A 13,391-nucleotide genomic window follows, 5' to 3' on the forward strand; every position below is an offset into this window, starting at 1 on the left:
TTGCTTCTTCTGCATCTATCTGGTGACTCCTAACTCCACCCTTCCTCTTCCCAGAATTCTTAGTTTGGTTACCCCACCTATCCTTCCTGCCTGGCTACTCACAGCTGAGTAGCATTTTATTAAACCAATTCTAATGACAAACCTTTACAATGTACAAGAAGATTATTGCACAGTATGTATGTATGTGTATATGTATATATATAGAGAGAGAGAGAGATTAGATAGATAGATAGATAGATAGATAGATAGATACAGAGAGAGAGGGGAAGAGAGAGAGAGAGAGAGTCCATGAGTTTAAGAGGAAGAATGGGAGAGGTTAGTAAGGGAAGATAAGGGAAGGAAGATAAGAGAAGGAGAGAAATGATGTAATTATTTTGCAATTTCAAAAATGAAAAAAAAAAACAACCAAGACTAATAAGAAGTAGACTTCTTGGGTTGGGGATTTAGTTCAGTGGTAGAGCACTCGCCTAGCACGCACAAGGCCCTGGGTTCGATCCTCAGCTAAAAAAAAAAAAAAAAAAAAAAAGGAAGTAGACTTCTTGTAGTTCAAAAAAACTATCAGAGTTAGGGCAACAAGAGAGTAAGCTAGAAAGACTGACTATGTGGACAGATAGAAAGGTTTCAATAAAAATATGGAGGGTGAAGACACTTGTAAGTTACAGGGATTGAAGACTGAACATCAGCAAGCTCTGTGGCTGAGGAGTAAAGCTATTTGGAGGCAACTGAAGGAACTGAGAAACCAGGATATCAATCACACTTTTAGACATTCAAAAGGATGAGTGAGAGAAACACAACACCAAGAATATCAGATCGTAGAGAATGAACTCAGAACTGTGGTGGCATGCTTACAGAGAAGGGAAAGACAGTGGCCTAGAAGCAACTAGGAGCAAGGGAGATGGCTGCCTCCTCCCCTGATGATGAGGGAGGTGGATGAAGATGAAGAAAGAGCATCAGGCAGCAGTATCCCCAGGAGAGGCTAATGAGAATTTGGCCCCTAACTGATTTCCGTGTGTCAAAGCAAACAACTGGAAATTGGGAAGGATAAGGTCATCAGTGTAGAATGCCATTGTCTGCACATGCTGTGGAGTTCATATCTCTATTTTATACCATGATAACTTTCATAGCTGCAAACCAAGCAGCAGTTCCTCTAGAAAGCTACACTCACTTTCATCCATCTATTAGGTGCTGCTCTTCAGGGCACACTTTAGCTAAGCCTTTATGAGACTATTAATCTCTCATTTATTTGTCTCCTAGTCTAGACTTAGAGCCCATCTCTGTTACCTGTTTCTATATACATATGAGTACCTAGGCTTTATCCCTCCTTTGTTCACTTCTGTATGCTTGTTTATAATATGTTGAGTATATAGTATGGGATATGTTTCAATAGATGGCCGAAGGGATGGATAGACGCATGACTGTTTAATGCCAAGGACCATACCCACATCATAATAAGCACTTAAAATTGTATATTTAATTTATTAATGCCTTTCCCTGAAAAGCAGCCTTACTGTTACTAACTGAGGACTCGTAAGGAATGAATAGCCTTTGCTCCAAGCAATTTCCAGCCTAATGGAAAACTTCCAGGTCGTGTGGACTTTATCAAGGGGAGAAAACAAAACGTGAATACAGCTGCCTAGGACTGTCGCAGAGAACTGTCACCGTGTTTACGTTATTTACACTCATGGCCCAAGCACAGTTTAGGCATACCTCATTTTATTGTGGTTGGCTTTACTGAGCTTTCCAGACAATTGCTTTCTCTCTCCCGACGAACTAAAGCTCTGTGGCAACTTCATGGAGCAATCTATTTATTGGTCCCCTTCCCAACCGCGTGTGATCACTTCAAGCATCTGTGCTACATCTTAGTAATTCTCACAGAACTTCCAACTTTCTCATTGTATCTGTTACAGTAATTTGGGTTCAGTATCCACTGATGTTACTACTGTAATTGTTTCTGAGTGCTACAAATCATGCCCATATAAGACGGCAGGCCTAACCCATCAGCATCATCTGTGTCCTGACTAGTCCTTTTACCCGTGTCTCCCTCGAGCCCCTGAAACACAGTAACAAAATGAAACCCTTAAGCTTACACATGGAGGTCTCTTCAGTTCCCACATGAAAGAAGAATCTCCTCTCTCTCACTGTAAACCAAATGCTAGGAAAGTTAAGCTTGGTGAGAAAGACATGCAGAAAGCATAGGCAAGACAAAAGCTAAGCCCACTCTACCAGTTAGTCAGGTTGTAAAGATGGAGGAAAACTTTTAAAAGAAACATTGATTTTTTTAAAAAAATTTTATTGTTAAAAGTTGCAAATAAAAAACACACTGGAAAAGAACTCTTTGAAGGGAATTAACGTGAGTGATAATAAAACAACCTAAAATAGCCCTGTTATTAATATGGAGAAAGTTATTGGTCTGAATAGAAAGTCAAAACAACCACAATATTCCCCTTAGCCAAAGCCTAACCCACAACAAGGCCTTAACTATCTTCAGTTCTATGAAAACTGAGAAAGGTGAAGGCCCCACAGAAGGCAAATTTGATGCTAGCAGAGGTCGCTTCATTTGGTTTGGAGAATGAAGATGTCTTCACATATACGGGCACAATGACTCACCGACCGAGGGCTGATGCAGAAGATGCGGCACGTTATCCCTAAGGTCTAGAAAAGATAAATGATGAAGGGGCTACACCAGCCAACAGGCTTTCAACACAGACAAAACAGCCTTCTGCTGGAAGATGCCATGTCAGACTTTCATAGCCAGAGAGATGTCAATGCCATTGTCAAAACTTCAAAAGCCCGACCAATTTTCTTGCTAGGGCTTAATGAAGCTGGGGCTTTTACATTGAAGCCAATGCTAACTTACCATTCTGAAAACCCCAGGGCCCTTGAGATTTATTCTGTCTATTCTGACTGTCCGCTGTAAATGGAACAAAGCCCAGATGATATCATATGTGTTTACAACATGGTTTGCAGACAATTTTAAGTCCATTATTGAGACATACTAACCAAGATATAAAAAAAAAAAGAAAGAAAGAAAGAAGGAAAAAAAACTCAAAGTATGACTGCTGATTGACATTGGCACCATGTGTCACTCAAGAGCTCCAAAGGAGATGGACAATGAGCTTAATGTTTCTGTTGACTGACACAAAATCCACTCTGCAATGGATACACTTTTTACTTTCAAGTCTTATTGTTGAATAAATATGTATGCCACTAGAGGCATACACCTGAAATCCCAGAATGCAAGACATAGAGCCGGGAGATCACAAGTTCAATGTCATCCTGGGCCATTAGTGAGTTTGAGGTCAGGATGGAATAAACAAGGCCATGTCTTAAAAAACAAAGTGGAGAGAAGAAATAAATGAGAGAATGGAGGAAGAGAGACAGAAAGAGAGGAGAGGGAAGGAATGAGAGATCTGGGAGAGGAAAGGGGAGAGAAAACCAAATTTGTAAGGCTACAACATCTTACACACCAATACTTGTGGATCTTGGCAAAATAAATGAAACTCTCCCAAAGAATTCAACATTCTAAATGAAACAAAGAACATTTGTGATCCATGGGCAGAGGTCAAAATGTCAATGTCAAGAAAATTTGAGCTGGCCATGGTGGCACACACCTGTAATCCCAGTACTTAGGGAGTGTAGGCAAGAGTTCAAAGTTCACTTCTTTTACATGAGGTCGAGGCTAAGCTGGACTACAGGAGAGCTAGTCCCAAAGGGGAGGAAGGGGGAGGTTTGAAAGAAGTAGATTCCAAAGCATGGATGGCTTGAGGTAATTCAAGATTCAGTGAAGGAGGTAGTTGTGGATGTGCCGGAAATAGCAGAAAGACTGGAGTTAGAATTGGAGCCTGAAGATGTGGCTGAATTGCTTTTAATCTCATGAAAAACACTTAAACAGAGAAGTACGTGTAATTGATGAGCAAAGCAAGTAGATTCTCAGGATGGAATCCACTCCAAGAGGACGCAGTGAACACCATTGAAAGAAGAAAGCATTGAGTATCACACACACTTGCTTGTTAAAGCAACAGCAGGTTTGAGGAAACTGACCCTGGTGTTGAAACACATCACTAGTATGAACAAAATCCTGTCAAACAACATCATGTTGCAGATTAATCTTTCCTGTGAATAGCAGTTAATCAACGCATCAAACTTAATTTCTGGCTTACTTCAAGAAATTCAGTAAATGGGGCATAGAACTAAACTAAATAATTCTCAAAAGATCAAATGGCTGACAAACATTTTTTAAATGTCCACCCTCCTTGGTCACCAGGGAAATGCAAATTAAAAACTACTTAGAGATTTTTGTCTTACCCCAGTCAGCATGGTTAAGGTTAAAATAATCAAACGACGACAAATGTCCTTTGTAGGAGAAGGAAAACGAACAGAGGGAGTACAAACTGCTGCAGCCATTTCAGAAATCAGGTTGGAGGGTCCCCCAAAAGTTAGAGATAGATACACCACATGGTTTGGCTACACCACTCTTGGGCATACCCTAAGGTCTATATCCTGTTCTAGAGATACAACGTATCCATGTTCAATCCTGCTATATTCACAATAGCCAGAAAATGGGTAATGATACAGAAAATGGATAATGAAAACATGCAAGGGTAGAGGAGGGAACCTAGGAAGGACTAACACTAAAGAAACACTAAAGCACGTCGGTATGTTTATATCTATTATGTATGTATGTATGCATGCATGCAGTTCATAATTTAAATGGCGTTGCCCTATTATAAGGCAACAATGCCCCTACTAGGTACTACAGGCACTATTGCTAACAAAAAGCCTAGTATTCGGAATGGATTACATCTTTTAGAGTTATTGGCCAGTAAGGTTCCATAGAACTTGACAGTAAGACCCTACTGTTGAAGACAACCCAATTCAGAACAATTCCAGGGAGTGGTATTTAAAATGCAGGCATCTAAGTTTCTTCAAAAGAGATCCTGATTTGGTTGCTTGAGGTTAATTTCTGCAATGAGCCTCTTAAGAAACACTCCCAACCAGTGACCCATAAATCACATTTAGAAGAACGTGACTCTTATTCTGGCATTAAAGGCCCTTCATCAGCTCTTTGTGTCTACTTCTGCCTTATTTCTCATTATTCTCCACCTCTGGGCAGTCTACTTACACCACCAAACAACTTTCCCTTTGCCCTGCATACTATACTCTTCATTCCAGACTGTCATCTTAACTACTCTTAATGTTAAGCAGCCACTAAAGTTGGTTTCCTCTTCTTTGCTTGGGCAACTTAGTCCTATAGGTAATAGGTAGATACAGTACCACAGCACTTTGAGTCCGTGTGGGTGCATGTATTTGTATGTGCTAGCACAAGTGTTTGTGCTAATTTGCAGTGCCACAACTTTCACGGGATTTTGCTTGCACATTCATCTAAAATTTGCACATCAGAATTCTGCATGTCTTCACTATACTATTCTTTGAAGGTAGAGGTTTCCCCTTCATCTCTTCAGTCTTTCTTCGACTCTCTCTCTCTCTCTCTCTCTCTCTCTCTCTCTGCCTCTCTGTCTGTCTCTGTCTCCCTGCCTCCCATCCTCCCTCCCTCCCTCTCTCTTTCTCTGTTTTCTCAGGCATTTCTCAGATTTTACAGCTAAAACAGCACCTGCTGCTTTTCAGCCTCGCTTCCCCCGGCCCACTGTACAATCCTCATCATGAACTACCAATCCCAGAATGCTGAGCGAGAGCAGAGGGGCGGGCTCTCCGAAGCCACCGATTGATTGGTGAACTCCGGAGCTTTCTTCCGGAAAGGCCCCAGAGGCAGGAACTTGGGAAGAGAATCGGGGGCTCCGTACCGGGCTGGGAGGGGCTTGCGCCTGAGCCCCGGGGTCCCCATCCGCTGAAGAGATGGATGAGGATGGGCTTCCTCTCATGGGGTCAGGCATAGACCTGACCAAGGTTTGTAAAAGATGGACTTAAGCTTCCGGCGAACAGGGAAGGAGCTTGACCAAGGGGCCGCGGTTCCCCGTGAGACGCCACCTCTCCGGGCCCGACCTGGGCCCCTCTTTTACTAACCTGGGGAAGGGGCAGCTCCCGCAGTCCACTTTGAAAGGGGTCCTTCCTGAGCTAATTAAAGAGTAGTGTGCCTCGCTGCCTTTGCTCCCCACATCACGTGTCCCTACGCCCAAGGTTGACAGTCCGGAGATAGTGCCACTTCTAACACTACCTCTCGTGAACCCTCAAGCTGCCCCTCCCTCCCTCCCTCCCTCCCTCCCTCTCTGTTTAGCGCATTCTCAAACTTTATGCAACCCATGTCACTTTGACACACGCAAGGTTCAGGAAAACAATCCGTGACTGTTCTCAGACCTTCCTAAAATTCCTGTCCCAGGGCAAAACCATACTCCTTATGAAATCCAGATACCCGAAGGATTGCACAGTGTATGTTTCTCCTGTACGAATCATATTTGTTTGTTTTTACACAACACAGGTGCCAGCTATTCAACAGAAAAGAACCGTGGCCTTTCTAAACCAGTTTGTGGTGCACACCGTGCAGTTTCTCAACCGGTTTTCCACAGTTTGTGAGGAGGTAGGTCCTGTGTTGCTAGTTGACGGAGTAGCCGAGAAGTCCCCTTCCACCTCTGAGGTTAACATGATGAAACAAGAATTTCAGACTTCGTTTATTCACACTGCCATGACCTTCTTCAACTGTGTTAAGACACCTTAGCACCTCTTTGATTCTGTACCCTGTACCCTCAACTCAATTAGTAGTCTAGAAGTTTCTGAGATAGCTCAGTCCAGTTTGTTGTGATTATGAGACCCAAACCAAGAAAAAACAAAAACACCCCAGAACTTCACAGTTGAAATCTTTTCATTTTAAAGGTTTTTTTTTAAATTTTCCTACTCCAGAGATTTATATTTTAAGTATATGTTTGAGTTTATATTAAATTACTTTGCATTCTTTGAGCCAAAAATGGTTCAGGGAGCCTAGAAATACATTTTTCAAAAAATACCCCTCTGCAGATGGCTGGATCACTTGTGAAGGAAGAAATAAGCACATAATTAAGAAATAGGAGCCAGATCCAGGAACTCCCCTGATTTTTTTGGGGGGGGGGGCGGGGCTGAGGATCAAACCCAGGGCCTTGTGCTCACTAGGTAAGCACTCTACCACTGAGATAAATCCCCAACCCTCCCTGATCTTTGAGAAAGATGTTTGTTTTTGTTTGTTTGGTTGGTTGGTTTTGGTTTTTCTCTGTGTAGTTTTTGTGCCTGTCCTGGATCTCGCTCTGTAGACCAGGCTGGCCAGTGAACTCACAGAGATCTGCCTGCCTCTGCCTCTCAAGTGCTTGGATTAAAGGTGTGCGCCACCACTTTCTGTTTTTTTAAGGATGAGGAGGAAAATGAGACTATATGATGAGATTGAATTTAAGGAAGGAAATATAAGAGACTTAGACATTTCACAGCAGAATAATTGAATATTCTCTTGTTTTACATTGTCTTATGTCTGGCATATCCTTAACAAAGCAGAGCTTATGTTAGACATGTGGATGTTAATCAGAATTGCCTGTAGACAGGACACTTCTCATTTGTGTAAAATTCAAGGTGTTTAGTTGTGGATTGTGATTAAGGTCTTGAACAGGATAGGCAGGCACCCTTGCCACTGAGCAACATCCCTAGACCCAGCTGTTGTTTTATGTCTTTATCAAGATATCTTCAGCGTTTCCATGGAGACAAATGGAGGACAAATGTAATTACTAATAATACAGTAAGGAGCTCAGTTCTGTGTATTTTACATATCCATAGCCCCAGAGACTAGGTGTTGTTCCCAGGCAGTCCCCCTGCCCCCTCTTCTTCTTCTTTTTTTTTTTTTCCTTTCTTTTTTGGTCTTTTAAAAATTTATTTAATTATTTAAAAGATTTATTTTTATTTTTTGTGTTAGTGTTTTGCTCACATGTTTGTCTGTCCACTACATGAGTGTCTGGTGCCGACAGAGATCAGGAGAGGGCATAAGATCCCCTAGAACGGTGGTTAAGTTATAGACAGTTATCAGCCACCATGTGGGTGCTGGCGATCCGTTCTGGGTCCTTCGCAAGGGCAAGTGCTCTCAGCTGCCGAGCCATCTTTCCAGCCCGTTCTCTCTTAGGGGGGCCGCTCCTCTAATAGAGTGCCAAGATTGTCACCGTTCAATTTTATAGCACTCTTTCCAGTCCAGGTTAGGGTATACCGCGGAAAGCAGCCAGTGTTCATCCCTACAGCTGTGAAGTTGCCCTTTCTGAGTTAAATAAAACTAGCAAACAGGCTAGGGAAGGAGTGTGACTTTGTAAGCGGCTCGGGGCAAGGACAGCCCTGGTCTTTGTAGGCCCTGCAGTTCCCGCTGTCTGGAGAACGGGTGTTACCTGTTGACACTAGAATCTGAGGTCGAGTGTCAGCGTCTGATGGCTTGTGGACGAGGCAGTGCCCTATGACCCTCCAGCTCTTGCACTCTCAACTTTCCCAAGGCCTCTAGGGCCTCCCTGAACTCAAGGAAGAAGTGTGTAAGGCAGAAAGCACACATAATACAGTGGTAGTCTATTGCCTTTTCTCTCTCTCTTTTTTATGTGTTTATTTTGACAAGTTACATGTATGTCTCTGGGGTGAAAAATATGCTGCCTTGGTTCTCGTACCCTCTAAGGAATATATAAATCAGGCCGTATCCCATGCAGGCTGCCTCACATACTTTTTTGGGAATGGAAAGAACACCAATTCTAGTCTCTTCTTTCTCGAGAGTATGTTTTGCTATTAATTGCAGTCACCTTAATGCATGGGAAATGTGTTGAACTTTTTCTCCTGAGATTCTGTGCCTTTGAGCAACAGCTTCCCAGTCCTCCCATCTCCCCAACCCCACCTCTGATCACCATTATTTACTCTGTTTTTTAATTTGGGGAACGGTGCCTCATCGGGAGGGCACTGTTGGTCTCTGCCTCTGGCAGATCTGGCACGTGCGCAGCTGCTGTGGCCAGCTCAGCCTTGGTGGATGGCCATCCAGATGCTGATGGCTGTCCAAATGCTGAGCCCGTTGCTCACCTCCATCTCTGCCGGGTAGTGTGACGATGCCTCCAGCTGTGCTCTTCTTGTTTCAGTTCGTGTGTGTGTGTGTGTGTGTGTGTGTGTGTGTGTGTGTGTGTGTTCCTCTATGAATTTCACAATTTCTGTTTTTGTGAAAAATTTCACTGAAATTTTGGTAGCGGTTATGTTAAATCTATAAACTATTTTCGATCATTTGTGCATTTTAACAATATTCTTCAAACCAGTGAACACAGGATATCTTTGTATTCATTTGTGTCCGATTCTCATCAATAATTTATAGCATTTTGTGTGCTCTCTTTCTCTCCTTGTGGTTTTTTTGAGACAGGCTTTCTCTGTGTAGTTTTGTGCCTGTCCTGGATCTCACTCTGTAGCCCAGGCTGGCCTTGAACTCACAGAGATCCACCTGCCTCTGCCTCCCAAGTGCTGTAATTTGGTATACAGATCTCACATTCTTGGTTCTGCATAGAACATGGATCCAATGAGATGGACTAATTGATTGGCTTATGAGGTGGCCTTGGCTGTGGATCTGCAAGGGAAGACCTAGAGTTTGGGTCTCTAATAGGCCATCCTGAACCCCAAGGCTACAGGGACTGACTTGGAATTGTGGTTTTGAGCCTGAATTTGCAAAGTCTGGCTTTGTACCTACCAGTCCTGGACCCTGGATCCTCTGGGATGGGTCTGAAGCCTGAGTCTGAGGGCAGAGGCCTGGTCCACTCTGTCAAATCTGATGGTTGGGTCTGCAATAGTCTTCAGAGGGCCTTGGTTTGTGAGGGCATTAGAGCCTGCTTAGGTTTGGCCTGGATTCTGAGTCTCTGGGGCTAGTTTGATAATTGGCAGGTATGGTATGTACATCCACAAAGCTAGTCTGGAGTATGGGATAGTGGGTGTTAGGCCAGTGTTTAGAGAGCTGGAGGTTGGGGATGTACAAACAGTCCAGAGGCCGCATATACTGGCCTGAATGGGGAGTCTGGAAAGGTTGTCCTGGGCTGGGTCCATTAGGGCATGAAGCTCTATAGCCAGTCAGAAGAGTAAGGCTGTAGGGAACAACCTGACTGTGTTGATGGGTTTCAGTCTGCTGCCTTGCAGTCAGAGCTATAAACCTGGAGCTGGGACAGGCCTGAAGCTTAGGCTCTGTAGTCTGCCTGGCTATGGGCTGGCTTAGAATCTAGGGCAGACCTGGAACCTGTACTCACAGAAACTGGCTTGAAGGCTGAGTCCAGGGCTTACTCTGTCCTCAAGGGAAGACTCATTCTGAGAGAGTTCAGACCCTAGGGCCTGGGGGCGGGGGGAGCAGTATGGCCCTGTTGTGGTTCTGAAGACTGAGTCTGCAGGGACTAGCCTGACCCTTGGGATGTCTTGAATCTTAGGTTGATTGGGAGGTTTAAACCACTAGGGTTGAGCTGTCAGTGGACCAGGCATGAAGTCTGAGATCTGAACTCTGATCAGACAATGAGTGGGCCTGGAAACTCCATCTTTGGTACTGGCCAGGTATCTAGGGCCATCAGAGCCTGTACAGTGCCAGGTCTGAGTGGGGTGGTACCAAGTGTGAGGCAGTGTGGTGCTCACTTCCCTCTCCTTTCTCCAGCTAGAGTTGTGTCCCACTGCTGTGCTGCTTGGGGTTTGGTGAGAAGTGAGCTCAGTAGTAATGAGCAGCTGCCCGCATATCTATCTATCTATCTATCTATCTCTCTCTCTCTCTCTCTCTCTCTCTCTCTCTCTCTCTCTCTCTCTCACACACACACACACACACACACACACACACACACACACACACACACACACACACACACGTCACATCCCAGGCACTGCTCTTTTTGATGTGTCTTCCTTCCCTGAGTTCAGCAGGTCACTGCAGTTCTCACCGGGTTCTCTTAGCTCTTGGGAAAGAAAGTGTTTTTGTGGGGGAGTCTGATTAAATCAGTGCTTTTGCTTGTGGACATGAACTGGGAAGTCCTGGCCCACCTTCCTGGTGTGCTTTACATTTGCTCACTGAGGACAAGTCATTGTTTACAATTGATACTTTGGCAGTTCTTACGATTTTGTCAGTTGTTGGCTGTTGGCTCAGTGAGATGTAGCCAGTATTTATTGTGTGCTTACTCCCTAACTGAGTAACATGCAGTCAGTCTTCTCAGCCCTGCCATTTAAGGTCCAGGCCTCTCTCTTGGCATATCCACAAACTACGATGTGGACAGTTTCAACTGTCGGTCCCCATGTATCTGAGTCCCTAGGGTTTGTAGCTAACTGTTCATGCGAGGCTCTCTAACTTGCTGAGAACAGTACAGAGCCCAGTGAGCCAAGCTGAAATCCCAGCTGTGGTCTAAGTGAAGAGGCCAAAGCTTCTCTACTCTGCATTGTACATTTTATTGTCCTGTATCTACTGAATGGAGTGTCTTTATGGGTAAGGAAACTACTGAAGATATTATATATGTATCTCAAGGTCGCTTTCCGGAATAGTTTTTAATCTGTTGATAGCTCCTGGGAAGCCTATTGTCCTTGTTTGACAAGCCGTAACAGAAACCAAAATGACTGTGTCTCTAAAAGACAAAGTGAGCATCGGCTGTTGTCTTTGAGTTAGGTGTGAGCTGCAGGGAGAAAGGCACCTACTCCCTGCACGCTGGTCTACATCGGACATAACTGTAGCGCATTCAGCCAGCTAAACTCAAGCTGGGATTCAATTGGGAACAATTTGAGCTCTTTCTTAATCTGTTATTTTGTTTCTTAGAGTTTTCTGATAAAGAGAACAGTATAGAACTTTTAAAAATATTTTTGTAAAGAGCTCAACTTTTTAAAAAAACTTTGTGCCTTCTAGGCTACTTTGTAAAGAATTCTTTTTTGCCTGCTGAGACCAGAGGCCAGAGAAAGGAAAACAGTTGAATTAGACCCAAGTTACAGAGTCACTTAGGGTCATCTCCTCTTCCTTCACAAATCCCCAGCAGACGTTACATCCCTGCTCCCGTCAGCAGAAGGGCCGGCACCCACAGCTCAGTGGGCAGGGCCAACCCATGCTCTTCCTTGTGTAAATTCTGGGCAGACTGTCTTACTGTGAATTACAGGGTCAACAGCCCCGTGTAAACAAGACATGTGGATGTTTTATCTTGACTCAGATTTAGTACACACAATACTGGATTTTAAATCATGTCTAATCTTTTTCTTCCAAAACTCTTTAAATACAGGCAAAGGTGTTGAGAATTCTCATCTAACAGATTTATAGTATTTCTCTTTTATATCCAAGCTTTAGGCCCACATTGAACTTATCTTTCAAACAAATGATATCTTTCTTAAACCCTTTTTTGGCTTTTGCTCCATCTTTATAGTGGGGAGGCTTAAGAGTCATATGCGGCTTACTGAAGACTGATTGATTCCCTGATGGCCTCTAGGACACACAGCATGGCAGAGCACATTGAGATCCTCTTTAAAGACTCTTTAGAGATGTGGCTATAGCTGCTCAGTATTTTATAATCATAGTTATGGCATCTCATTGTTCACAGTGCTATTTATTAATTAACCTCTAGAGCGGGCTTGAGAATCTCAGGTGTTGAGTGGTTTTGGATTTTCTGTTGTTCTGTAGAATTGTGAGAATCATTTCTTAACACAGCACTCCTCATGAGTTTTTAAATTAATAACTAGACTATTTGGAGGGGGTTTTAGAACTTTTGTGTAGTATAAAACTGCTAGGGTTTGTTTTTTCTTGAAATTATGTTTACATTGTTTTATCTAGCATTGACATCAGTGGTAGCAGCCATAGCAAGGAAAAGACCAGGGTTCACAATTCTTGTCCCCACAATTGCCAAAGGTTTGTAGATAAATGACTATAAGCTAATATGTATTGATGTTTATTTATATCAGTGTCTTTCATGTCTTGAAAGATAAATCATTCATGCCTTCTCAGGCTTTGACCAGTAACAGATGAGGGTAGGTAAATGAGCTTGGAATGAAAGGATGGCAGGTTCCAGAACAATCTACAGCAACAAAGAGGGAGAAGACTGTTGTTCTGAAATGATCATTTTTGTCTAAGCATCTTCGGTCTATTCAGTAGGTAGATTTGCAAACAAACATCTTTACTCCTATAATCACTAAGATTTCTTTGCAGCCTCAGTCTACCCTATGTAAATCCTCTGTTCAGTACTCAGTGATGAGTTAGTTTATATTCAAATTATGAGAATATTTAATATTGATTTAAAAATAATAATAGTTACAAGTGAATGGCATCCACCTTAGTACATGTTCCAAATCAGAAAATCTTGGTTTCCAGTCTGTATAGTCCAGAGCTTGCTGAGAAGCTGGTCAATTGTTTACTAACTCTGGGTAATGAACAACAGTCTGTAGCCCCCAGATCTACCATCATGTTGTCGAGAATTCTGTCAGCTCTGGATTTGAAGTGT

The 13,391-nt window shown here is 43.2% G+C and overlaps 1 protein-coding gene across 2 annotated transcripts in view; it reads left to right on the forward strand.

Moving 5' to 3' along the window:
• The first annotated feature begins 5,707 nt into the window (after positions 1-5,707).
• Washc3 (WASH complex subunit 3) overlaps positions 5,708-13,391 on the forward strand; it is a 41,707-nt gene continuing 34,023 nt past the window's right edge. For both annotated transcript variants that reach the window (XM_036170113.1, XM_036170114.1), the window contains exons 1-2: positions 5,708-5,904; positions 6,434-6,532. In XM_036170113.1, the coding sequence (XP_036026006.1) occupies positions 5,854-5,904; positions 6,434-6,532 (150 nt within the window). In that variant the 5' untranslated portion in view covers positions 5,708-5,853. The remainder of the gene's footprint in view (positions 5,905-6,433; positions 6,533-13,391) is intronic.

The sequence above is a fragment of the Onychomys torridus genome, chromosome 20 (assembly GCF_903995425.1).
Source record: "Onychomys torridus chromosome 20, mOncTor1.1, whole genome shotgun sequence".
NCBI lineage: Eukaryota > Metazoa > Chordata > Mammalia > Rodentia > Cricetidae > Onychomys > Onychomys torridus.